General features: G+C 40.1%; 1 protein-coding gene across 7 annotated transcripts in view; it reads left to right on the top strand.

Annotated features, from left to right (window-relative positions):
* Positions 1-25561, top strand: part of ARHGEF12 (Rho guanine nucleotide exchange factor 12) — a 76972-nt gene extending 51411 nt beyond the window's left edge. For all 7 annotated transcript variants that reach the window (XM_075774652.1, XM_075774651.1, XM_075774658.1 and 4 more), the window contains 26 exons: positions 850-892; positions 1305-1410; positions 2232-2369; positions 2886-2918; positions 3663-3777; positions 4884-4989; positions 5225-5437; positions 5893-6022; positions 6316-6351; positions 6989-7143; positions 7816-7962; positions 8772-8857; positions 10318-10443; positions 11253-11367; positions 13875-13975; positions 14229-14306; positions 15848-15923; positions 16334-16501; positions 17016-17103; positions 18008-18097; positions 18245-18321; positions 18709-18933; positions 20796-21281; positions 22941-23257; positions 24043-24115; positions 24726-25561. In XM_075774652.1, the coding sequence (XP_075630767.1) occupies positions 850-892; positions 1305-1410; positions 2232-2369; positions 2886-2918; positions 3663-3777; positions 4884-4989; positions 5225-5437; positions 5893-6022; positions 6316-6351; positions 6989-7143; positions 7816-7962; positions 8772-8857; positions 10318-10443; positions 11253-11367; positions 13875-13975; positions 14229-14306; positions 15848-15923; positions 16334-16501; positions 17016-17103; positions 18008-18097; positions 18245-18321; positions 18709-18933; positions 20796-21281; positions 22941-23257; positions 24043-24115; positions 24726-24730 (3333 nt within the window). In that variant the 3' untranslated portion in view covers positions 24731-25561. The remainder of the gene's footprint in view (positions 1-849; positions 893-1304; positions 1411-2231; positions 2370-2885; positions 2919-3662; positions 3778-4883; positions 4990-5224; positions 5438-5892; positions 6023-6315; positions 6352-6988; positions 7144-7815; positions 7963-8771; positions 8858-10317; positions 10444-11252; positions 11368-13874; positions 13976-14228; positions 14307-15847; positions 15924-16333; positions 16502-17015; positions 17104-18007; positions 18098-18244; positions 18322-18708; positions 18934-20795; positions 21282-22940; positions 23258-24042; positions 24116-24725) is intronic.

Here is a 25561-nt window from a genome sequence, read left to right as displayed (position 1 = left end):
TCTTCCTCATATCTCATCTAAACCTCCCCTCCTGCAGCTTAAGGCCATTCCCCCTTGTCCTGTCACTCCCTGCCCTTGTCACCAGTCCCTCTCCAGCTTTCCTGTAGCCCCTTCAGGGACTGGAAGGAGGCTCTAAGGTCTCCCTGGAGCCTTCTTTTCTCCAGGCTGAACCACCCCAATTCTCTCAGCCTGTCTCCATAGCAGAGGTGCTCCAGCCCTCTGATCGTCTTCATGGCCCTCCACTGGACTCACTCCAGCAGCTCCATGTCTGTCTTGTGTCGGGGGCCCCAGAGCTGAACCTTTCTCCATTTTCCTGAACTGGAAAAAACTAAGGAGTTATTTAAGTACGTCAAAAGAAAAAGTTTTTTTGTTTAAATGTTACCAGTGAATATGGCAAAATGAATGGTATATAGCTTCAGATGCCTGGTAACTCAGTGAATCACCAGGGAATGCGTTGTCCCATAGGAGAAATAATTTTGTGGTACGTAAGCAAGCTCTAGCTGTTATACATTGCCTTTTAGTTTATAATTGCTGCGTATATGGATATGGCTATTGCAAGGATTGGAAAATGTTATGTGTCTGTTGGAAAGCCTGGGAAACTTCATTACTGTCATGAATTGGACTACCAGATAACGTAGGAGAGGGTAATACCACATGTTTAGATGAAATAATCCTTGTGTAATATAATATACATTCAGGATGGGAGCCTCCCCTTTAATACCATCAGGCGTTCAGGTTGTATGATTCTGGCTTTTGAGGGGATTTTTTTTTTTTAATGTTTTGCACTGTGTGTTTTGTTGGGGTGGTGTTTGTTGTGTATGTTCTCCCAGCCTTTCTTTTCTTTTGCAGAATCTGAAAGTTCCGGTTCCAGATGAAATCTCCTTAGAACTAGGTATGGTGCTCTTGCCTTGAGTATCTGTTTCTTCAGTTTCTGCTGTCTGAGGCAGTCCAAGCAAGTTTCTGAAATGCACTTGGGGTTAGTTCAAACATAGGGTGTCATGTGTAACAGGGACACACAAATAAATACTTCTTACGTTTCTTGGGGAGGGCATAATGCGTGCTCTGATACGCATGTGTAAGTGGTGGGAAGCTTTAGGTGCATTGGCATGTATGGTTTTAGTATGATAGTGGATGTGACCAAAGCTGCTTACGCTTAATGCACTGAAGTTCATGTTATCAACAAGTGAAAGGCAAAAGAGTGCTCTGGGATGGGTTAAAGTATACATATGAGTAACTGTGTTCAAAGATGGAGAGGACTACCTCTGTTCTCTAAAGTATATTATCTTTTCTCTTCTGACTTACAGACAGAAGGCGGCCAGAACTCATTCCTGAAGAGCTTCATCGGCAGTTTATACAAACTATGCAAGATAAAGTCTGTCCAGAAGTTCAAAGGAATCTGGAAGATTTCAGGTAACAACCATTGTCTGTGTGGGTTTTAATTCATACCTGCCCTCAGTCAATATGTCCAATAGAAGGGGAGCCCAAACTCAAGAAAGATAGCAATTCATCTTGGACTGAATAGCAAGACGCCACTGGAGAGGGCCTCCAGGGTCACCCTGACCAATCCTTGAATGTCTTTTGACACTGTGTTGCAAATGATCAATTGCAAGATCAAGTTTAGAGCTTGGATTCTTCATTCCTTGAAGCTATTTGAGGCAATTTTAGAATATTGTTACTTAGGTGATGTAATATAAATCCTTCTTACTAATCAAGTTTATAATCAGCTTATATCTTTATTTCTTTTCCTTTTTTCCTTCCCTCTCCCCTTTGGGCATGGAATAATCCACTTTACTATAGGCCCATGGCAGCTTTTTAAAATTTGATAATGAATATGCCCTTTCATGTGAAATCATAAGAGCTCTGTGGCAACATGAGACATTATACCAAGACAAGTGTTCAATAATGGATTTTTTCATACCTAAAAATGTCTCAATTCAAGTATATGCTTCAAATATACAACCCGGGATGCTGCAGAAAGAGTAACTACTTTTTTTTGACCCTTGCAATGGCTGCCTCTTGATAAATATCATACAACTCTATCCCTCCAAAGGTTATCTTAGCTATGTTTTACAGCGAGTGCAAATGTTGCAGAGAAATGTCACGACTTCGCCATTTTCATACAGAAACCACTAATGAAACCTGTTTGACATACTGAATGTCAAGAGGTTGCTTTTCCTTGTTACAGGTCAGTATTCAATTTCAAGCGATGCTTCTCTCTCCCCATTTTTCAGGCAGAAACGTAGTATGGGATTGACCCTGGCAGAAGGAGAGCTGACCAAGCTGGATGCAGAAAGAGTTCGTGACCGGAATGCAATGGAGAGAGAAAGAGCATGTGCAGAACAGATTATTGCTAAAATTGAGGAAGTCTTGTGAGTAACAGCAAGTATAATTGCAGGGGTAAAAAAAGGTTCTACCCTGTGCCTGACGACAGCAGAGCAAGGAGTTAGGAACTAGAAGCAAATTGACATCACTATGTTGACATTGCTTCCCCTGTTTGCTATCACAGTATGTTTGAATAATGATAGTCAAAAGTAAGCTAATAGTTAGGTAAAGTCCATATATCTTTTCAAAGAGGCTACTGTTCCAATAGCAGAGATAGTGCTTCCATTGTCAGCTTGTGCATTATTAGATCAGAGTCCTGGTTAGGGGCTGTAGAAACCTACAGCTTCAGAACCCATTTTTTTCTTTTAATGTGAGCTGAATCCAATTTTCCCACCTGAACCTTCAGGTTTTTTTTTTTTGCTCATCCGCCCTACCCCCCCATCCCCCGCGACTTTCTACAATTCTAAAGGACACTTTGAACACAACTATTGATGCTCTTGGTGGATGTGACTGGGTGGTAATTGTTTTTTGAGTTTCATTTTTAAATTCTTTCTTGTTTTTAGGATGACATCTCAGCCTTTGGAAGAAGACAAGAGGTAATGGAAGTTGTGTGGGCCGAGTCTGTGCACTAAGACCCCGCTGCTGGCTCTGTGTTCTGAGCAGAACAAGACAGCCCTCTGCTGGCTGTAGCCACAAACTCTTATTTTCTCAATCCCCTGGCATAATTTGAATTCAGAGCATCAGCCTCTTGCTCTCAACCTCTTCTTGTTCTGAAGTTTGTTGCCTTAAAGATCTGAAAAAGTTGCTGTCGCTGGGAGTTCATTCTTCCTTTGTTTTTGTTTTGTAGATGTTTCAATCTTGTCTAACACTTATTTTCTGTATGTGCCTTTCCTTGTTCATTTTGTATGTATACAGCTGTCCGGGTAGCTTTTACTATACTCTTTACAGCAACCGCACCTTTTAATGCTATGTATTTTTACAATAACTCAAAACTATAATGTGACTTCAAATATGTATTTAGTATATCCTTTTTAAGACCTTCTGTGTAATTATCAAACTTTTATTTTTACCTCCTAGTCTGGTATGCCTCTTATATACTCCATCTTTTGTTTACAAGAGAACAAATTCTGACATTGGCTGAGTTTTTCTCATTCCCTGTGATAGTTTCATATTAAAAATAAAAATAAAAAAAGAGATGCCAAGTTCTCTTAATATAAAAATGGTTAATTTCTCAATAGAATCTTTGCATTTGACCTTTTTTATTTTCTTGATAAATTGTGTTTTCCCCAATACATTTCTCATTATCCTCTATCTTCTTTTTTTTTGTATATACTTGGCAGTTCCACAATGCAGTATGTGATTCTTACTTACATGAAACACCTGGGAGTCAAAGTTAAAGAACCTCGGAACCTGGAGCAAAAACGTGGCCGTATTGGTTTCTTGCCAAAGATCAAGGTAGTAGTGTTGTGGCCAGAGTGCATTTGTTTAAAGCTGCCCAGCATGGGTTCTTCGTTAGAATTCTAAAGTCCATTTTTGCATGACGCATTAGAAGTTGGTATAATTTTACAGTCTTTATTGTGGCATCAGGAGGATCTGGGATTACTGAGCTGCACAGAAAACCTAACAGTTGAAATTGGGTTTGATAAACGTTTTTTAGACATGCAATTAGACATGAGGTGCCTTCGTTCTTCCTTTATCTGTATGCCTGAATACTAACTGCTTGTTTTTCTCAGTTCTAGCCTTATTAAAACTTTGGGTGAGAAATGTTTCATATAATACAACCTTGAATCACTTGAGGATCTCATTAAGGCTAATCAGGCTGTTGACCTGTATACTTTAGTTTTCTTCTTGAGAAACTTGCCCAAAACCTCATGCTTCGTAACACAGGAAAGCTACTCTTCCTGTCCCCAACGCTTTCCCAGTTATATAATGATTTTTTTCCACCAAAACCCCATTTCTGTGGATGTGTACAGTAGTCTCCCACGGTATGGGGGTGTATCTGGTCACAGTAGCTACTTATTTTCATCAGCGTTCCAGCTTCCTTTGAAATGTTAAGACTGTTACAAACAGTTCTGCACTAACAGTGCAAAAAAGGTTAGATCAAGTGTTCGCAACCTTTCTGAAATGGTGACATAAGTTGTATTTCTCTCTCCCGGATTAGAGTCTGTATGTTTATGGAGGTTTGGATTCACCAGATGTTGTACCTTAGAGAAAGGAGCTGCTACTAGTTGCTGTAAATTGGTCTTTTGCCCTGGGGAGGAGAGTGGTTTCTAGCTCCTGCTAAGTTAAAAACAGGGTGTGTGGGGTTTTTGCTTAAAAGACACGTATCTCTTAAGATGCTGTGGCTCCCTGCTGCTGACCTGTGTACGCACCGCTCAAGAGTCTGTCTTTGCCTCTGATGCTGCAGGATGTTGACCCCTCAATAACTTGTTAGAAATAAAATTCTCTTGTACCACGCTCCTGCAGTTTTAAAGAATTAGTCAATGTCTTAGTAAATAGCTGAATTTGAAGAAATGAGTGATCTGTTTGCTTTGCTTTTCTTTGTTGTATATTAACTGCAGCAAAGTATCAAGAAAGAGAAAGAAGGAGAGGAAAAAGGAAAGAGAAGAGGCTTTCCTAATATTCTGGGCCCACCAAGGAGACCAAGTCGACATGATAGCAGTGCAAGTATGTCAGATGAGGAAATATATGGTCCCTAACTATTAGTCTGAAAGCCAGAGGAAGTCTCTGCTGTCTTTTAAAAATTCATTTTAAGACGACTCAGTAAATGTGTTTTGTTTTTTTTTAAAAACATGTTTTTGAAGACACACAAACCTAATTTTGGTCTGAAATGTTTCCTCTTTTCATTGCTGAAAACAGGTAAAAGCTCTTTCAGCAATATAATGGCTCTGTGTTTGTTTAGTTGGCAGAGCCATGGAAATGCAGAAGCCCCGCCAATCGAAGCACTTGCCTCCAGCATCTTCTGTTAGCCCAGAGCCACTAGATTCTAGCAAGATGCGCCAGAGTGGGTCCTCCAGTGATGGAACAGATGTGCCGTACCCACCTGCCAACCCAATGTCTCCTTTGGCGATGGGTCCCTTCTCCTCTCCAGAGGGAAGCAAGGACAGTGACACAGGTAGGATGATACTTGCGAAGAGGAATGATTCAAGTTGTGAACGGGATATGCAAAGCACAGTTCTGATGCAACAAACTTGATAAATCAGGAAATGTTTTTATGTTATTAGACATGATCTTCTTGGGTGCTTAGTCATCTTTTCTGACTTAGTCTCTGGTTCAAATTAGGAAATCTTATCATGGCCAGAAATTGTTGTTAGGTGGCTTCTGTCACTGTGGCATTGGATCATCTAACAGGAAAAACCCAGTCTCGGATGCCTGCTTTTGTAAGCATAAGTTGGTGTCATCTGGAAACATTTGTCGCTGAGATTTTTCTTACCAACCTAGGAATTCAGTGCCTCCAGCTCTAAGCTGAAATGAGGCAGTGAATCAAGAGGCTCTGAAGAGGCTGTGAAGTTCTCTAATGTACTCTAATTTTGTACGGTTCTTGACATTTTGTACTTATTCTCTGTTTAGGTTTGAAGCAGGCTGGAGAAGCTCCACCTGCTAATGACTGTATGGATGGCACACCCCGCACACCTAATAATACCTTTGAATTCCCATCTCCTTTGGAAAACTTGCAGGAGGAGGAGGGAGAATCGGAGAGGTAACTGTGGTGCCTTGGTTGCTTGAGCCTTGGAAGAGAGTCAGTGTGACAATGGCTGTTGAAGCTTAGTCCGTGAAACTATTACTGACATCGTTTGTATTAAACATTATTGGTAGAAGTAGGAAATGCTAGTCTGTCTGCTACGATGGCAGTACTAGAAAACTGTGTACCAGGAGGGTGAGGCTGACAGATGGACAAAATGTTCTAGTTAGGAGGTTTACTCTGAAGTTATGCTCAGAGTGGGGTGAAATTCTTGCATAAGCTTCCCTAATAATTTCTTTCATTCTTTGCAGAATGGTTGACATGGGAACACCAAAGCCTTTTCGCAAGTGAGTATGCTTATAAATGTTTGAACTTCACTGAATTTGTTGAGATTTTAAGAGGTTATGAAGTAGAATACGGTAGTGTTGATTGTTCTGAGCCAGTACAATTGTCTCCACGGTCTTCCCTTTTTTTAAATAACACATGTGAAATGAGACACTGGCATCTGTGTATAGGACAGGTGGAGTGAATCATATGCAGATAAGCCCTTTGATCTATGAGTGAAGTACGGTGATTGCTGTATCTGCTGATTTGAATTGATGGGCTAGGGAGTTGAGATTTACGCATTTTTCTCTTGGAGTTTATGTGTTGCTGTTAGCTGTGTATCTGCAGATAAATGGAGGAAAGAAATTGTAACCCGCCCTTTCACCAGCTTGATATTTGACTTCAAACAAATTATTTTATCTGTAGCATTAAAAGGAGGGTTAAAGAAATACTGTAAGAACAGATATTCACTCTTAGTTGTTCTGTAAAGAGCAAAATTCGAAAATGTGCCTACAGATTCAGGCATCCAACAGCCTCCAGCGGTTACGGTGAGCATATTCATAATGCTTTACAACTGATATATATACTTACATTTTCTTTCTTTTTCTTCCTTACATCCACGCCTAAAATAGTAAGTATCTGACATTTTTTTCATGTTAGGATGGACAGTGTTGGTTTCACAGATGTACAAAGTGAAGATGAGTTATATGATTTTGACATGGACATGGACCCTCCCAACTGGCAGCAGCTTGTGAGCCGAGAAGTGTTGATGGGGCTGAAACCCTATGAAATCAAGCGCCAAGAAGTGATTAATGGTGAGATGGATGTTTTTTTCCTAGCTCACCAAGCACAAAGTCCTCTCTTCTGAAGCTCTGAAGTTCTTAAAATTTAAAATTAGGTCTGTCTTCACTGATCAGCTCAAAGCAGTGGCCACCTGTTACTTCTGATTTGCAGAGTTCATGTGTGGGAACCTTGTACTTGTTACTGAAAAGTATCTTGAGATGAGATTGATCCAGTCCTTAGAGAAGAAATAAACAATACTAAGTGATTTGGCACTGACAGGCCAGTTTGCAACATCATGTTCTAGAAAAGAAAGCAAGCAGCGCTGTCTAGGCCATTGGAATGCACATGATGCAAATGGCAAGCTACTACCAAACTTTTGTCTTCAAAGCTTCGTCTCAATTTCAGGTCTTGTGATCCTGCAGAACGCACGCTGTGGCTATGTGAGCTGCTAAGAGCTCACTGTTTGTTTGGGGTAAATTAGGAGTCACGAATCAACTGGCTTCTCTGTTCTTTCAAACATACAAGTCTAGCAGAGCATGGCTCCATTCTGGAGCAAGCTGGAATATGGGACAGCAAGGGAAGTGTTGGTGAGGGAGACTTTTGAAAGTTTGTGCTTCTGACTTCCGTTTGCTTCGCGTTTGGATGCACGTTGCCACGCCCCTTTAAGTTGGTAGTTACAATCCTGCTTTCCCCTCTCTCTTCAGAATTGTTTTACACCGAGAGAGCTCATGTCCGCACGCTGAAGGTTCTGCATAATGTCTTCTACCAGCGTGTCACCAGGGAAGGGATCCTGAACTCCAGTGACAAACGGAAAATCTTTTCGAATCTGGAGGATATCCTTGGGCTTCATGGTAAGAGTAGCTGAGGCGCCTTTCAGCTTTGTAGTCTCAGCTGGGATTCTGGATACAAATATTTGAAAAATTTAAGCAAGTGACCCTGAAACAAGAGGCAACCTCATACACCACTTCAGATGATAAAGAACGCTACAGCTGCTCTTCCTTTTGCACACAGTTCTTCTATTTCTGATTTGCAAAGATATTTTGATACAGAACGCACATGTCCATGTTGCAGATACTTGCTTTTTCTTATCTGTGTACACGTACTCTCTTGTGCTGATTCGTGCTTTGAGAAAAGGAGCAATGCTTTGATGAGTGGTCTTTATGGGTTAACGTCCAAAATGTTACAACTGTTGTTGAAGAGAACATGAAAACAAATCTGAAAAGATTGATGTCTTGCAGGTGGTTTTGAAGGGTGACCCTTCCCAATTGTTTAGAGAAAGGACTGTTCAGAATCAGAATTTCATCTCTGCAACTGAATAATCAGTTGTATAATTTTATGCGGGTGGCTTGAAGTGTATTCTGTATTGTTCCTATGTTCTTAAAAGGGCAGTGATAGTGAGCCCCAGAAACGATAAGACTGGAAAGGTTCTTAGGGGACATTTGAAGACAGGTGAGACAGAAGTGCAAAGGACTTACATAACATTTTCTTAAATATTCTGCTAAATTTACTATGTTGCAGGACACTTTTCATTTTTTTACATTTAATTGAAATTATTGCAAATCTAGTCTTTTCCTAGAATACCTTTTATTTTAAAATAAATGCTGAAAATTAAGCAAATAATTTGAGCAGTATTAATAAAACTTACTTTTTTTTTTTAAAGTTGCTTTGAACGATCAGATGAAAGCTGTCCGAAAAAGGAATGAGACTTCTGTTATTGGCCAAATTGGGGAAGACTTGCTTTCCTGGGTAAAATTCTTTTTTGCTTTCTTGTACTTGAAAATAATGTTCCATAGAACAACAGAGACAGAGGTTAGTGAAGGTAATTCCCAGCTAATAGGAACTGAAGGTCTTAAAGTTGTCATTTCTATGGAGCCAATATAGAGCTAGAGAATGAGGGTTGAAACAGAAACAACTTACAGGATTTTCATTTGGCTAGAAATAAGAATAATTTAAGGAAGAAAAATTATTTCCTTATGATGTGTGGATAGAGTAGAAAGGTAGTTTTGGACACATAGAGATGAGACTAGGATTTTGAAAAACGTAATAGCACATTTTATTTCAGTAACACTGAAATATTAAGTTCTGAGTTGCCTGTGGTGCAGTTAAAAGATAGTTAGAAATACTGGTTTCCAATCCTAGAATTTACGTAGCTGAACCTTTTCAAATTTGTAGCACTGTGGCAGGCTTCCTTTCTGAGATCCAAATGACAGGAGCAGGAGTGATGTAGATTCTTTTAGAAAAAAAAAAAATCTCTCTTGGGACTCTCCCAGTTTGTTGTTTGTTTTCAAGCCAACTTATTTTAAGATTGACGATTATGCTTATTCTTTTCAGCTCTTTATGCAGAAGTCTCTTGTGGTGTTTTTTAATGTCCCACTGTTTGACTAGTATTCCAGAAAAAAAAGAAGAAAATTAAAATCAGATGTGGCTGGTAAAGAAACACCTCCAACCCTTTTCAGTTCTTCTGTGTCTTATGAAAAGCAAGAAAATGCTTGCTAGAGCAAGCCAGACCTTAAGCTAATAGTTATATGCCCTTGCGCTGTGTTCTGGTTCAGTGGCTAAAACACAAAAAACACAGGTTCCCATTCTCCAGAGTGAGTCTTTTCAGGAGTTACTACACTGCATCACAGCCTGGGTAGCAGGAACGGGAAGAGTTGCAGTTGAAGTAACAGATTAACCATCTGTCGTCTACAGCACGCTTCTCAGCCCCGCTCATGGCTGTCATTTCCCCTAGCCATGTTTTTGTAATACTTTTGTTTAGGAAATAAGATGTTATTTTATATGCTGGTGTTTAAGCATGGTGTCCCTGAGAAACAAGATGACCTTTGGTCTTGGCTTTGCTGCCCAACAGTCTGGTAAATAATCCCTTGACGTTCATCTGAGTGCAGTTTTTTCTGCTCTCCTTATGGCTGACAGTGGAGACATGGCACTGTATTCTCCTTCTGAATCAGGAGTGCATTTATGGAAAGGATTTGATGTACTAGGGCTGGAGACAGGAGAACTGTAGGGTTTGAGATGTAAAGGGGTTCCTTAGTAGACTGGGAAGACAAGGCGTTCAAAACAGGATGGAAATTACTTCTCATGTTTTGCCAGTAATTCCTTTCTTCCCTGGCAAGACCAGTTCTGCTACGTGGCTATGTGTCTGTTGAAAGTGGCACATGCTGAGCTTAAGTCTATCTAAAGTTGGCTTTCTTGGATTTCTGGCACAGTTTAGTGGACCAGCAGAGGAGAAGCTGAAACATGCAACTGCCACGTTCTGCAGTAACCAGCCCTTTGCTCTGGAGGTCATCAAGTCACGCCAGAAGAAGGACTCTCGCTTCCAGACTTTTGTGCAGGTGAATTTTATGCAAGGGTTTGAGCTGCCTGGGGATGTGGCTGGCAGCCAGCAGAGCATAATGAATGGTTGTAGATGAAGTTGTTGTAATTAATGACATCACATCTAACATTGTCTTCAGATTGGGATCACTTCCAATACTGTATTTATCTCTGCTAATTGTTTCTGAAGGGAGGAGCCTTTAATTCTGGGGAACACGGAATGTCCTGATAGAATGTAGGAAAGCACATGCCGTCCCAGGCAGGAGACGGCATCTCCCTTGAAGTGACTGTTTCCCAAGGATGAGTATGTCTGTGGGGAAAAATGCTTATGGTAGTGCAATTTTGATGCATGCCACAGGCAGAAGACAGATGATGTGCACCTATTCTGCCTGCCAGGAAAGGGGCTTGAATACATGTGGCATTTGGAGGAGAGAACATTATCTTCATTACCACAGGCTGGGAAGAACTCCAGTAATACAAGGGTTGAGGTTATATTGAAAAATATTTTGTAGTTTTGCTATAGCGTGAAAGCCTACACTGATGTCTTCCCTGCATGGTGGTGACTGAGATTGATTGGAGATGGTACCAGGCCTCTGTGAAGTAATGAGGGAAGGAAGCCGCTGCTTTTGTGATGAGCCTTTCCTATATGTAATTGCAAATGGAGAGGGGATGTGTTGTCTCAATGATAGATCTTGGCATTTCTTGTCTTGTATTTAATTACTGGAAAGTGAAGTAATAGACGTTTATGTGATGAATAGGTGTTACACGTTCAGGTAATTATAGTCTTAATAAAAATGACAAATGTAGTTATTGTGCTGTTTAATTTTAGGATGCTGAGAGTAATCCACTGTGTCGCCGGTTGCAGCTGAAGGATATCATTCCCACAGAGATGCAGAGGTTGACTAAGTACCCCCTTCTGCTGGACAACATTGCTAAGTACACAGGTAAAGCCTTTTCCCTAGGGTTTGTGCATGCATCTCAGCAGGTTTACTAGGCAAATGTGATTTCAAAGCATGTGTTGAAGAACAGTTCAATTTTATGAGTCACTATCTGTTTTCCGTGTGACCTCGCTGCTCCCTTCCACACAGGAGGGCAGGTTAAAAAAAAGAAAAAATTCAGTCTTTGTTGCTAAATTAGACTAATTTTCCTCCTTAGGAAAAAAAAACAGAAAGGAAATTCTATGTGAAGTAAGTGAACGACAGTCTGCATTGGGTTGTAGTGTACGTAGAGTGCAATATAATCATTGAAATGTAGTTTTAAAAAAGATAGGGGAGAGGAATGCTAAAGTTCTGAAGATAAACCAAACTGCTCTGCTTAAGAAAGTTACTGGCAAAACAACTTGATTTGCTATCAGTTTTTGAAGAAGGAAACCAGGTGTTCCTGTCTCCTCTCCACTCTTCAGTTCCTAGCCTGTTTCTTGGTTTTACTATTACTGTTATGAACGGGTTTTAATGCTTATGACAACCAAATGGAAGTGAAGAAAATATTTTCTCTGCACCTTTATATTTCTGATTGTATAAGAGTATGTGATAACGTCAATAGCTGGAATTACATTCAGAGGAAAAAGAGCAGGTATTGTGTAACTCTTCCTTATTACACTCTCTTAGCAACCAAGTCTTTAGGAACTTACTCAGAGGCAAGTTGCATTTGTGCTATTGTTTTGAATAGTCAGCAGCATGCCTGTTCTTTCTGTAATTTTCTAGGTATATTTAACTCCTTTCTACAGTCTTGAAGAGGGAAATAACTGGAAAGAATTCAGTCACTAAAGAGGATACTCTATTTGTTTCACTAAATTGGTTTTCAATAATAAATATGCTCTGATAAACATGTTTTGTCTTGAATTCGGGACATTAAGATAGTTAAATCAAACTATTAAGAGAAAATACATTTAAGTGAATTCCAATTTCCATGTAGATGCATTTGAGAGAGAAAAAGAATAAGATCTTCAATAACAGAAATCCCTAATCGTCCATTACGAACATAAAAATGTGAAGAATGAAGAATCTAATAAAAAACTATCAAGTTATGCTATTGCTTAAACAAGCTTGGATAGGCATACGGCATACTTCTGAGCAAGGAAGCAAAAAAGGAAAGTATTATAGAATCTAAGCAAAAATCATGTAGTGTTAAGGCTTATGGCAAATCAACGTGTTTCATTAAGAGGAGAACAAAAAGCAGATAATACAGAACAAATTGATTTTTTTTTTTTAAGGTCAAGGCTTTCTTGTTCTTGACCAAAGGTGGGTTTTTGGTTGGTTGGTTGGATTTTTTTAATCAGTCCTCTGTACTATTTGTTCAAAATTCCCAATATCGGGGGGAAAAAAGTGCACTTAGAGTGCAATCTGACCTACACGCCTGAAGTCTGATATAAAACAACCTTCACGTAAAAATCTTGGAGGTTATCAATACAATGTCAACTAAGAATTTGAGGGAGATTGAACTTGGAAAGAAATATTTTCCTACAATAGACACCAACGGAATCTTGATCTGCCTCATCTGTTGAATCTCTAAAGCACTGAAGAGTGTTATGATGTTCTTGCAGAGGGCGGAGTTTAGCACTGAAAGGTATTTCTAGCATAACAGGCCAAAATATGATTAATGATACCACAAAATGCCTTTTCAGGTTTACTAGCAGATACCTGCTGCAGTGTGATTTAATTACTCATAAAAAATATACTGCATTTACAAGTTCACTCTAATCGTAATTAGGAAAGCACGTGATACTCCATTAGCCTTGATGTAGTTGTTTGTTTGTCTGTTAACTAAATTCTTAATGTGGCTTGTGGTAGTGAGAATTGATGGGGTTCACCTGTGTGTGTCTGTGTATGGTCAGGTGACGTTGGCTGGAAAGGTAACTCTCATTTGCTCTTGCTGTCATGGAAGGCTGGTCTTCATAATCAGGCTGCATGAAAAGCAGTTAAAGTACGTACAGGCTATCTGGATGGAAAAACTTATTATGTAACACATTGTTCTGATATTTTGTGATATGTTTCTTTGTTTCTCTCTCTCTTCCTAAAAAAATAAATAAAAAGGATTGGGAGAAATGCAGAAGCCAGTAGTCAGTTGTTGAATCCTTGGACTTTGGCTAGCTGGCCATGTCTGATCGTAAATGTCTGCCCCGAGACTCTTCTTTGTACCATGGTGGAGTCTTAGATTTCTCGGAATACTTTGTGAAGTGAATAGTTGCCAGAAGCCCCTCAAAAAACGGAGAGTAACAAGTGCTTGGTATGGTGATCATCAGAGACCAGTGTCTTCTGCAGGGCGGAATGAATTCTCTCCCGTCACAAAACTATTTTTGTCATTCCACTTTTGAAATGCAGTGCTTTTGTTGATAGACTATTCTGCGAATTTAAGTTCTCTTCCTCAAATCTGAAGTCAGCAAACTGCACTAGGTTTCTGACTTTTTCAACCTTTGTTGGAAAGCATTATTACATTTCCTTTTCTCTTGCAGAACTGCCTGAAGAGAAAGAGAAAGTGAAGAAAGCAGCAGATCATTGTCGTCAGATCCTTAACCATGTGAACCAGGCTGTCAAAGAGTCTGAGAACAAACAGGTAGGAGGTGGACGGAGTGGGCATCAAGGGTTGGGGAGAAGAAAGTTGAAGGGCAGCGAGCTGTTTAAGATACCTAGAGTCTCTTTACTAGTGACTTTGTATTGTGCTTAAAGATGTTTTGTGGCACAAGTATTCCTGGAAGAGGAGGAATGCCACGCACTTGGGAACATATGGAAGTGTTCATGAGTGACTGTACTGTGATGCTAGTGAGTTTTGCTAATCAAAGTGACCATCTTCATTGCATTTTCTGCAGCATTTGGAAGATTATCAGCGCCGTCTCGACCTATCCTACTTGAAACAGTCTGAGGATCCCATGATGGATGAGTTCAGGGTGAGTGACAGCATCGAAGCAATCTCTGTAAATCACAGTTGCAACCCTGTTATTCAGTTTGTGGCTTTTTCTACTACAGTCTTCTGATGTACAATCAAATGGTCTTTGGAGATAAGTATTTCTATACAAAAATTAAAACCATTAGTCTCAGAAATTTAAGTTTGCTACTTTCCTGAAGATCTCTGTTGATGTAACAACTTGGTTCTGCACATACAAGTGTTGATGAAGCTTGTAAGTTCTGTGAAACAAATCTTAATGGTCTGCAAGCCAATGCATTTCTGTATCACATAAGAGAGAGCCGGTGGATGATAAATCTTATTATGGATATATATTTCACATGATCACGTCTTAGGTGTGCTGTTGGAACTGGGGAGGCCTCAGAGAGCCATGAGGTGTAGCAATGCAGTTGGCTTTAAAATAAGAGCTTGTACACAGGCTGATTTGTGTAGGAGATCCACAGGTATAACCAAATAAAGTCCAAGTTCAGTGCTAAAAGTACTGTGTTTCAGGGCTCTGTAAATTCTTGCAGTTACGTTAGTGAAACTGGTTACTTGCTGTCAACGTCCTTGGAGCAGGAGTAACTTTACGAAATTTTCATGTTTCAAGTGAAGGATGAGCACCAACAGGCACTTGCAACTTGAAACAAATCCTTTCTCTCTTTTTTTTTTTTTTTTTTTCCTTTCACACATGTTCCAGATAGGTAACTTCTACACAAGGACTCTTCTCCCTTCGCTTCTGCACCTTTTCCTCATGATTTGGTACTTTATCCGCAGTTATTAATTTTTGCCACTGTCTATTCCTGTGTCTTGTATAGATTCTGTGTTGTTTATTAATCACTCCCCTATCTTCTCCAAAGTCAGTGTGTATCCAGAGAAATTTTTACATGAAGACTCTTGTATAAAACTGTATCATGTAGCCTTCCACAAATAAACTTGCAAGCATTTACTTAGGAAATGAAGAACTTACTGGCAGTTATGAAATCTTGCTGTCATTGAGCATAGACTCTGCAACTTGGAAGGAATGACTTGTGAAAATTGTCACTTCTTGCCTGCAGATCTAAATGTCACAAGCATTGAAATGACTGAAGAATCCATTGACATTATAAAGTCCATCAGATCATTGGGATGATTTGTATATAAGTATATCATTTGTACACACGCTTCGCTTGCAAATCAAGTGCTGAAGCATTAACCAGTTGTAATACTAGAACTGCAAACTTTATATGGGATATTGGAAAAACTCCTCCTAGAAATCAGATGACATCCTAATGCCTTAGTAGGAAAATGTTCTACCCTGTGACCCCAGCATCTGCAAAAGAGCAATGAATGCAGAAGAGTGATAACAAACACCTCTTACAAGATTCTAGTTTAGAAGCATACCCTTCTCCTGCTCCACTTTTCTTTTTCCGGACTGAGTTTAGCTGCTCATCTCCAAACTGGAGTGCCTGTTCTAGCCTTCCCTCTGACATTCCCATGCTTTACCGTTAGTTGCTTCTGCAGAAATTTCATAGGGCTACTTCTTTTTCTTTCCCCTGGTGACAGAACTTGGATCTAACAAAGAGAAAAATGCTTCATGAGGGACCTCTAATTTGGAAGGTTAATCGTGACAAAACTATCGGTGAGTCCTGTTCCATCAACTGACGTAAGTTGGGTTTGTGTGTGTTTGCTGAGAAGGAGAGAAAAATAAAGCGTTTTGCAGTTTCCAGTTATGATCCTTACTGCCACCTATAATAATGCCTGTGTGTTTCTCAGAGCTGATTAAATTATTCTTGTCAATTCTGAAATGTGCTAGAGTGTCATTAAGGCCATGTAGGGACACAGCAGTCAGTCATGAGATGATCCAATTCCATCTGTAGCTTTCTGCTGTAGTTTTGATGAGGAAGATTTGCAAGCTTCGCCTAGAATGGCATAGCACTGATTACTGCCTCTGCATGAGTAATCAAAAATGCAGCCTTTTTCTTTCTGCAGGGGTGTGATATAAAACTATGAATCTTTAACTCATTCTGAGTTCTTTTGCACTCTGTGCAGATCTCTACACTCTGCTTCTGGAGGACATTCTGGTGCTGTTGCAGAAACAAGATGATAAACTGGTACTGAAGTGTCACAGTAAAATCCTGGCATCAACAGCGGATAGTAAACACACGTTCAGTCCTGTCATCAAATTGAACACCGTTCTGGTTCGTCAGGTGGCAACAGGTCAGTGTAACCAATTGGGAACGCAAAGGAGGAAGCCAAAAATTAAGAGCAGATCAGCTGAGGATAGGTGGTTTTGTCTAAAGTTCCAGAGTAGAACGTGGAAAAATGTGTAGGCTTAATTCTTGGTTGTCCAACATCCTGCTTTGCATGTACGAGCTGTTTAACTTCTTTGCATCAGTAATAGGCATAGCTGGAGTTTTAAATAGACTTCTAAATTAAAGTACTCTGATTGTGTTGGATGAAAGGTACTCTAGAAATTATTAGGAAGGAAAAGAGGAGAAATAAATCTGTTTCAAAATGCTTTGGGCGGTAATGGCTCTTTTCTTTCAGGACTAATAGAGAAATGTCCTGGATAGGGAAAGATGGATGTTTGTATATTATAGTATTGGAGGGTTATCTCATGAATAATTCTTTCATTGTTTCTGGTTGGGGTTATGCCCAGTTTTAGGAATTTTCAGAAAGCTATGTGAAACAAGGCATCTAGTTAAATTCTTCCCTCCCTGTGTTGCTTCAGATAACAAAGCGTTCTTCGTCATCTCCATGTCAGAAAATGGCGCTCATATTTATGAACTGGTGGCACAGACTGTTTCAGAAAAGAATGTGTAAGTAATCAGTTCAGCTCCATCTGCTGCTTGATTTGTTGTACTTGAGAGATCTTTTACATCTGCTTGCTTGTCGTAACTGTGCAGGTGTCCATGAATTACTTGAGTTCCTTCTCTAAGCTTAGCTGAAAACATAGCTATGTTGGCCTACGTAGGAGGATAGTCTCTCCCAACTTCTAAAAAACAGAGGGGAGGATGTATACACATGTTAGTGAGCTCATGTGTGTATATATACACGTGCATATGGATTAAAAAACCCTATACATACACTCAGTGCTTCTGTTGTTGTTGCTTGCTGTCTGGCTCTCTCCAACCCCTTTTCTGACCTCAAAAATGCTTTCCTTTACCCTTGCAATTCTGGTCTTACATGGCTGACTGCCACATAAGTAATCCCGCATCCTCACGCAGAACCAGTTAGCCTTGCAGACTTTGATGTACTAGCATCATAAGCACCCCAATGCATGAATTTGATTCCCCAGCTAAACGCTTTTTCTTCTTCGGTAGAAATGCTTTTCTTCTAAAATATAAGCAGGGCATAGACTTATTTGTGCGATACGTAGCAGCTACTCTAGTGTGTCACATTATGAAACTCTTCAGTAATATGTGAAATGTTACTTAATGCTTTTGTATATATTTATATATAAAATAACTGCCTCACCTGACAGCTCCTGCTAAGGTCCTGTCATTCATTTGCTTTTGCTGAAGAATATCCTGGTCAGGTGAGCATTATGCTGTGGTGCAAGATATTGTATTGAATGTAACAGAATTAAAAAATATATAAATGAGATATTTCTTTTGATAAGAAAAGCAGTAATAATAGTAGCTGGATTGAAGAGGTATTTAACTGAGAAGTATCCACGATGCTTCATGCCTTGCATGTTTTCATTTGATGTTTCTACTGCAGATGGCAGGACCTTATAGCTCAGATGGCAGGGAATGTCAAAATGGGGAGGACTAGAACAGTGATTCCATTACCACAGTCAGGACCTGGCGAGTAAGTAAAAGTATCTGGAGGAGGAAGGGCTGGTTTTTCTTTTTCCAGTACCCCTGGCTCAAAGATTGCCAGCCAAAGCACTGATGCTCAAGCAGTGATTCAGCTCTATGTAACTAAGAGAATGTGTTCATTCTTTCCTCCTTGCAGAGAAGAGCGTGAAGAAGAGGAGCAGCAGAAGCTCAAAGAGCAGCATGACATTCCTGCCAGTAGCCTACAAAGTCCAGGTAAAAAGAGTGGTCCAGGTAAATGGTATCAGTAGGTTTGCTACAGGGAGCGCAAATGTGCCAAGCTATATTCCTCGTGGCTTGGGAATCTTATGGTAGCTTTAACGTTTTTCTGGAAATTATTCCTTTACAAGTCATGATAGTCATGAAGTGATACCGAACCTCTTGGAAACGTACCTCTTATTATTTCCATCCATTATGTTTCATAAATTGCTAGGAAATATTCTTTTTTTTTCTCCTGGAAAGAATTGACCTTTACCAAGCCCATGCTCAAGAACTGTACTTTTTAGTGTTTTCAGAGATTTCTGTGTGAAGCAGAATTTTCTGCAGTTTATCCTCACATTTGACATAGTTGTGTAACCTGAATGTATGTTTTCTGTTTACTAGATAAAGATTTGGGTCTCGAATCTCCCTTGATACTGAATGCTCAGTCTTCTTCACCCATCATGTCTGAAAAGTCCAAGGTAGAAAGTCTCCTTGTGTCAGAAAGACAGTTTGATAAAGTGCAGCAGGCAGACCTGACACCTGGTTCTTCTGCATGCTATGAACACACAACCACCAGTTTACCGTCGGTATCAGAAGGGCAATGGGCATTGGATGCATTAAGGAACCGTGAGTATCCGTGGGCAGTGTCTGGTGGGATGTGATTTAGAGATGGAAATCGTTAGGTCACCATCTGAATCAATGAGCTAAAATACAATCTATAACCCATTTTTATTAAATATCAATTATCTCTGTGCTGTAGATCGCAGCATAGCAAAGCAAAATGGATCTGACAGCAAGGAATTCTAAGTTCTGAATTCATATACCGGCCCTTTCTTTGGCTTTAAGCATCTCATTGTTTTTCTGTGGTTTTCCCATGTATAAAATGATGGTGCTAATGAATTGTTACTTACTGTCCATGAAGTGCTTTGATGACAGAATTATATTGCAGAACTTTGCAGTGCAGTACAGTGCCATTGCTAGTCAGCAGTTTTTTTAAAAGACAATGCAGTTAGCCTGTGGACTTATTTTTATAGCCCTGGAGCAGAATAGGAGAGGTTGCATAAGTTGCAGAATACGATCTTGCATATTTTTTTGTAAAATCCTGCAAATGTGATGGGATATATGTGAGCTTGACAAAGTCTAGGTTTAGATTTTCTGAGAACTTGAGATATAACTTGGATATAGTTAGATCAACACTTGTGTGTGTTGAAAAGAAATTTTCCTGATTATCCTGTAAAATTGTTTATAAAAGATTTTTAATCACTTGCTCTGTTTTCTGGTGTACCTCCTTTCAGAGGAAGAGTGCAGGGCTATGCAACCTACTTGATCAGATCCAGCAGTGCAGTTCCTAAACAAAACTTCCTAAAATTTGAATTAATTCATTAATCCATATATCTCTTCCTGGTAACTCTGAAATGGATGCAAAGTCCCTCAATTGCACTTGGAGGGAATAGTCTGTATTGCTGCTCTCTATGGGTCATTTGCTTTTACCTAAATGCGGAGCATTCATATCCTCGGCCTGAATTCCCTTTTCTGTCTCTCTCTACAAGTAATGAGAGTTTTCTGCAATCTAATAGTTTGTCTTGGACCTTTTGATCCTTTTATGCTTCTCCTCCTTAAAGCATTCAAAGTCCTTTTCTAATTCTGAATGCTGTACAAATGTTCTTGGTACTTGTTTTCAGAGACCAGTGATAAGATTAATCTCAGTCTGCAGGGCGCATAAAGCTAGTATTAGTGACCTAGCATCTCGTGACTATTCAGACTTGAAAGAGCAGCCCACTAAAAGCAGCAGTGGGTTACTCGCGTTTTGACAAGAGCCATCACTTAGATGAGCGACTCTTCTGTTGTATGAAATCATAGCTCTTCCTGGGTGTTACCTGAGCATTATATGGCGAGAATGAACAGTGTTCTTATGCTCTTGACAGTATCGTATTTTTGTTTTGAACAATGTGTCCTTGTTATGAAGTGTTTGGTTGGGATAATTTGAGAGCTAAAGGAATGTGGGTTGAAGTTCAAACAAGCATAAATTTGCATGAAATTTTAGGGAAAATGTCTTCGATTTTTTTTGTTTGTTTTTTGATCTGTTATTTCAAAGTCAAGTGAAATATTCTCAATATGCTTGTTTCTCAGGTGGGAATCCCCTATTACAGCCATAGTTTTGAGTTCATTTGGGAATGTGGGTAAAACCCTGGCACTCACCTGCACTCCAGCTCACTTGCTGGATAATTTCAGTAGATGATTTCTCTGTTTCTCCCTAAGCAAGATGGAACTTATATGGATATATTTGGTTTTGCTTGTAAGGTAAAATGTGGAGAGAGGCTTCAGACCTTATGTATTTATTTTTATCCCTATTTTTCCTACCAAGAGCAATGAGAGGGCTGGCTGCTATGAGATACACCTTTTTGAAAGGGTGGCCTTTATGTCTAGTTTAATCACTGTTAGGGAGGTTATAGCCTGTGAAACCTTGTGAACGTTATCTCTACTTGCAGTGGGCTTGCTGAAACAATTGTTGGTACAGCAGCTTGGATTTTCTGAGAAGGGGACCCTTGGAGACTGGCAGCGCTTTCCCAGGTTTAGGACCGTTTCTCAAGAAGCCCAGACAGAGAGTGGAAGTGAGCCTGGACTACAGCACTCTGACAGTAACAAATTTCACCAGCCTGGAATAGACAGAATGCTTCCGAGAACCGGAATGAATGAGTCCACAGCTAGTTATGGCCTCCGGACTTCAGCCGAATCGCTAGTTCCAGGAGACGTCATGCAGCTGACGGCGAGAGACCCCAGATCAAGTAGTAACTTAGCAATAGACCGCATGAGTATGAATCTGGAGGTCTCAAGCACAGAGCTGGAAGGGATGAGTGCTGATGAAAGTGGGGAGCATTTTTTTGATGCTCGAGAAGCTCACAGTGATGAAAATCCATCTGAAAGTGAACTAATGGAAAGGAAGGAGGAAGAAGATGTGCAAATACGGATCTCAGGTCGGTATATTTCATTCACTCACTGGATGATAGCGTGTCCAGATTCGGTATTAGAGACTTCAATTTTAAATAGAAGATGCTAAAGAAAATCACAGTATGTTTTCCTCTCTCGCTTATATGGTATAGGACCTTTAAAGTTAACTCTCAGAACTTGACAGTCATTTTAGCCCCGAAAACATGTACCTAATGAATTCTCTGTTTTATGAAAGGAGATGCTGAAATACTGTGGGGTTAATTAACTGTGACAGACTGTAATTACACAGGCACAGGCACAATGCAAGCTTTTGATTGCGGTTGCCACTGGACCACTTCACCTCTCAACTGACTGTTGAGACCTGTGGGGAAAATGTTTTCCCTGAAGGCAAAGCACTTCCTTAGCCTGTACACACAGAGCCCCCCGTGACTCATGCTGTTTTGTAAATACTGTGTTGGCTTCTTCTGATCAAGCTTCAGAAAAGAAACTTGGAGTTTAGCTTTGCACTGTAGTTGTCTCCTGCAACCTCACCACAGTCTGAAGCTCTTAAAAGCTTATTATTTTTGGTATTTCTATTATTAGTAATACATAAGGTATATTTGACAGTTACCTGAGCAGCATCTCAAAGTATATATATTCTAGCCTTCAAGAAGGTTGTAGAGCTGTTAACTCAGCAGAAAACTAGCTCTAAGACAAGCAGCTGTGAGCACTTTCATGGGTCTTTGCACGCTTTGTGTTTGGAAAGTCCTGTGATTTTGATCGGCTGACATGGTGACGCTGCACTAAATTTAGCACAAAAATTGAGGTTTATCTTATATGCGTGTTGTAGTAGTAGCAGCTACTAGTAGATAAATTCTATGTGACCATTAGTATTGAAACCTCTTATCCATAAATATGCTTTTATTTAAAAATTGGATTCTATCATTGTGAATAAGCCAATTTGTGACTGTCTGAATGCTGCCTTCCAACTACATATTGAAAATAATTTTTCTTTCCCTGAATTACTGAGACATTTTGAATTATTAAAACTGAGTCAACAACTTGAAGCATCTAATTTATTTGTCACCTCTTATGCTGTTTACTTTCTTAACTGTGCAGGGACATCAAAATTAGATTGACCTGTTTTTACTCAATTCTGACTCCACATGCTAGCTTTCCTGTAATACTGTAGAGAAATTTATTCAATATAATCCTATTGCGAGGTGCAGGTTGTGAAAGCATTTCTATCTATAATTGCTTTATCTCCTAACATATCATCAGCAAGCCAAATTTTAATGCTAACCCATCTAAAAGCATCCACAGCACCATAGCTAGTTAGTGGAGGTTAGAAATCTAGCAGTCCGATTTGCCAGCTGCCGTTTGTGTAAGTGCGGGATTTTCAGACATTATAGTAGAAACACAGATTTTGGAAAAACATGAAAACCTAATCATGCAATTCTCAAACTACAGTCCAAAAACCAGCCATGATCTCTGAAGCCCGATTCAGAACCGTACTATTCTGGTCTGATATAATCACTATTCTGTATGGTGATCACAAATGCTTTTTCTTATCCGTTTTAAAATGTCTCAGGAGATGGGCCTCTCACCACTTATCTTTCTTAAAGTCTGCTTAAACTGTCTACAGTTCAGTGGTTCTTGGTGATTATTGAGCTGGAGGTGTTAGTAAAAAGCTGTTCTCCTAACAGGAAATTATTTGATCCTTGATGGATATGAACCAGTGCAGGAGAGCTCCACAGATGAGGAGGTATCATCTCTAGTTCACCAGTGCGCTGCAGGTGGCCGCACCTCTTTGGACTCTGCACAGCAGCAGCCACTTTCCCCACGGGACACCCAGTCGGATGGAGGAAGCTCTCCGTTTGCTGAGGAGATGATGGCCTCACGCTGGGGGGGAGTGGTGGAAGAGCCCTGCTCATTTGTAGCAAGCCCTCACTTCTCTATAGAGTCACGTGTGCAGATGATGCAGTATATTCAGAAGATAGAGGATGACCTTGAAAAGTTAAAGGTATGCTATGTTTCTATTTGCAGTATCAGGGTTTTCGTATCCCTTTGGTTTTGTTTTAGAAAAGAGTTTGAAAATAATTTTGAGGGGGAAGAAAGGCAGCCATGCCTTTTTATGTCTTCGGTTCTTATCTCTGGAAGCTTTTTGAAGCAGACACTTGGTGCCGTTTTGTTTGCTTAAAGTTGGGGGTTACAGGAGGCAAATAGTTCTGCTAGAGCTAGTGAGTATGTGTATTGCTGTGATTTGAATTTGGAGAGATTCCTGAGGGATAGGACAAATCTGATGCACGTCTGGAACAATGGAGTTTTGAAGGGGCCGCTGACCTAGGGAATGTGAATTCCTGACATAAAAAGACTTATTAAATCTGTTGCATACTGCTGCTAATGTCAAATGAAGGTGCTAAGTTGCGGTAGACCGATAATGAGGTTTTTAGCCTCGTTATAGTCAAAATGATTTTTTGTATGTGACAGGGATTCTTTATACATAATAGTCATGGCTGTAGAAGGTTTAGAGCATCTTGATATGAGACATACTAACACGTTAAGCCAGTAGCCAGCCTTTAATTTAACTGAAATCTGAAAAGAAAGTAGAATACTGCAGGCAAATGGAAGGCCTGGTAAAGATGCTGATAAAAGAGCTGAGATCCATAGTGGCTCACTGTGCAACACTGGTGATTCCAGCGCACTCACCTGTAGTGAAACTTCCCTTTTTCCATTTGAAGCCCTCTTTGCTCACTTGGTAAATGGAGAAAGAGCCACCTGAGTTTTGGGGTTGTTTTTGTTTTTTAGGAGGTTGAGGAAGACTACACCATTCTCCGACGCCAAGGGCTGGCTGGATCAGCCTCCACAGGAGAGCACTCAGGTACGCAACCAGACTGTCTATAATTGGTGGCATATACCATGTTAGCTTCAGACATTAAACAAAGCGCACAAAGTCAATTAGTAATGTTTCTCACACACACACGAAAGGTTTCACCTACTTCAGCAGCTCTCACAGGGCTGAGACCATGCTGATTCCAGGAAAGGTCAGCTGAGTCCATGGAGACTCACATGTGCAGAGGAGCTTGTTCCTTCCTCTGAAAAGGTTGTTTGCAAGCTGACTCACCCCTACCTGCCAAAGACCTACATCTCAGGATGTACAACTTCTCTTTCAAAGAAGGCTAGATCGATGTAAAGTCCCAAAGGAAGAGTTTTGAACATGTAAAATAACTACAGTCTGTCTTTTCTTTCTCTGGGGTGTCTCTGCTATGTAAAGTGGTTGCCATGAGTCCCTTTAAATTGACCTTAGGCATCCTAGAGATGTAATTGCTGAAATTACTAACAAAGATCTTAAGATTAAATGGGTGTACTGTCTCTCACATAGCACGCTTTCTCTGCTAGTACTAGTGTTCAGAAATGTTAGGCATTCATCTCTCATTGCACCCCCTCTCTCACCACCACCCTTTTTTTTTTTTTTTCTTTTCCTCCTTCAGAGTAAAGCTAGTCATGTTTTCAGGAGTGGCTGAAGACTGGATGAAGAGTGGCAGGACACAACACCCACTGTCTTCATTTTGGACTCTGAGACAAGAGGGCTTGAATCCAAACATGAACCATATTCTAGCAAAGTGGGCATGGCGTGTTTTTTCTGTGGGACATCTGCACTATCTTGTCAGTGAGGGAGTCTATTCTGCTCCTCTCCTTGCTACCAGAAATTCATTTTTCAGAACAGAAAAACCAAACCAAATGTACAGAGCTTTGGGTGTAGGATATAAAAATGTATTTAGACATTTAAAAAAAAAAAATCAATGTATTTATTTGACTTCATTCCGTGTATCAAAAGCACATTTTAATTTTTTAATCTGCCTTTTTTTTTTCTATTTTAATTGGGTAGTGACAGTTCTAGCCCTCTGCATATAGCACACCCTGCCTGCCGCTGCTCCTGAACCACAGGTCAGGTCAGAGGGGAGAGGGTGTGCCTATGTGCAGTGTATCTTTTCTTCACTGGACTGGACTCTGCACTCCCTGCTGGCAATCACACTGCCACGCGAAGAGCTACTTATGAAGGTGTTAGGATGACTTGTGGCTGGAACTATCTTTATTCAACAATTGCATGGGAACTGTTCTTGTCACCGCATGTGTAACAAGAATTTTCCACGCACTAAATAGCCAGGCACTTGAGATGGGCAAATTTTCTTTTTCCCCTCTCCCATTAGGGTTTCCTTTCTTGACATGCAAGATTAGACTGGGAGAGGAGAAAGATAGGTTTAATTTTTTTGTTGGCTTTGATCATTGTCTCCTTTGTAAAGTGATAAAAATACTTGGACCTGCA

Source organism: Balearica regulorum, chromosome 23, assembly GCF_011004875.1.
Source record: "Balearica regulorum gibbericeps isolate bBalReg1 chromosome 23, bBalReg1.pri, whole genome shotgun sequence".
In the NCBI taxonomy this organism is placed as follows: domain Eukaryota; kingdom Metazoa; phylum Chordata; class Aves; order Gruiformes; family Gruidae; genus Balearica; species Balearica regulorum.
Note: the sequence above shows the minus strand (reverse complement) of the source record. Positions and strands in the feature narration are given on the sequence as shown.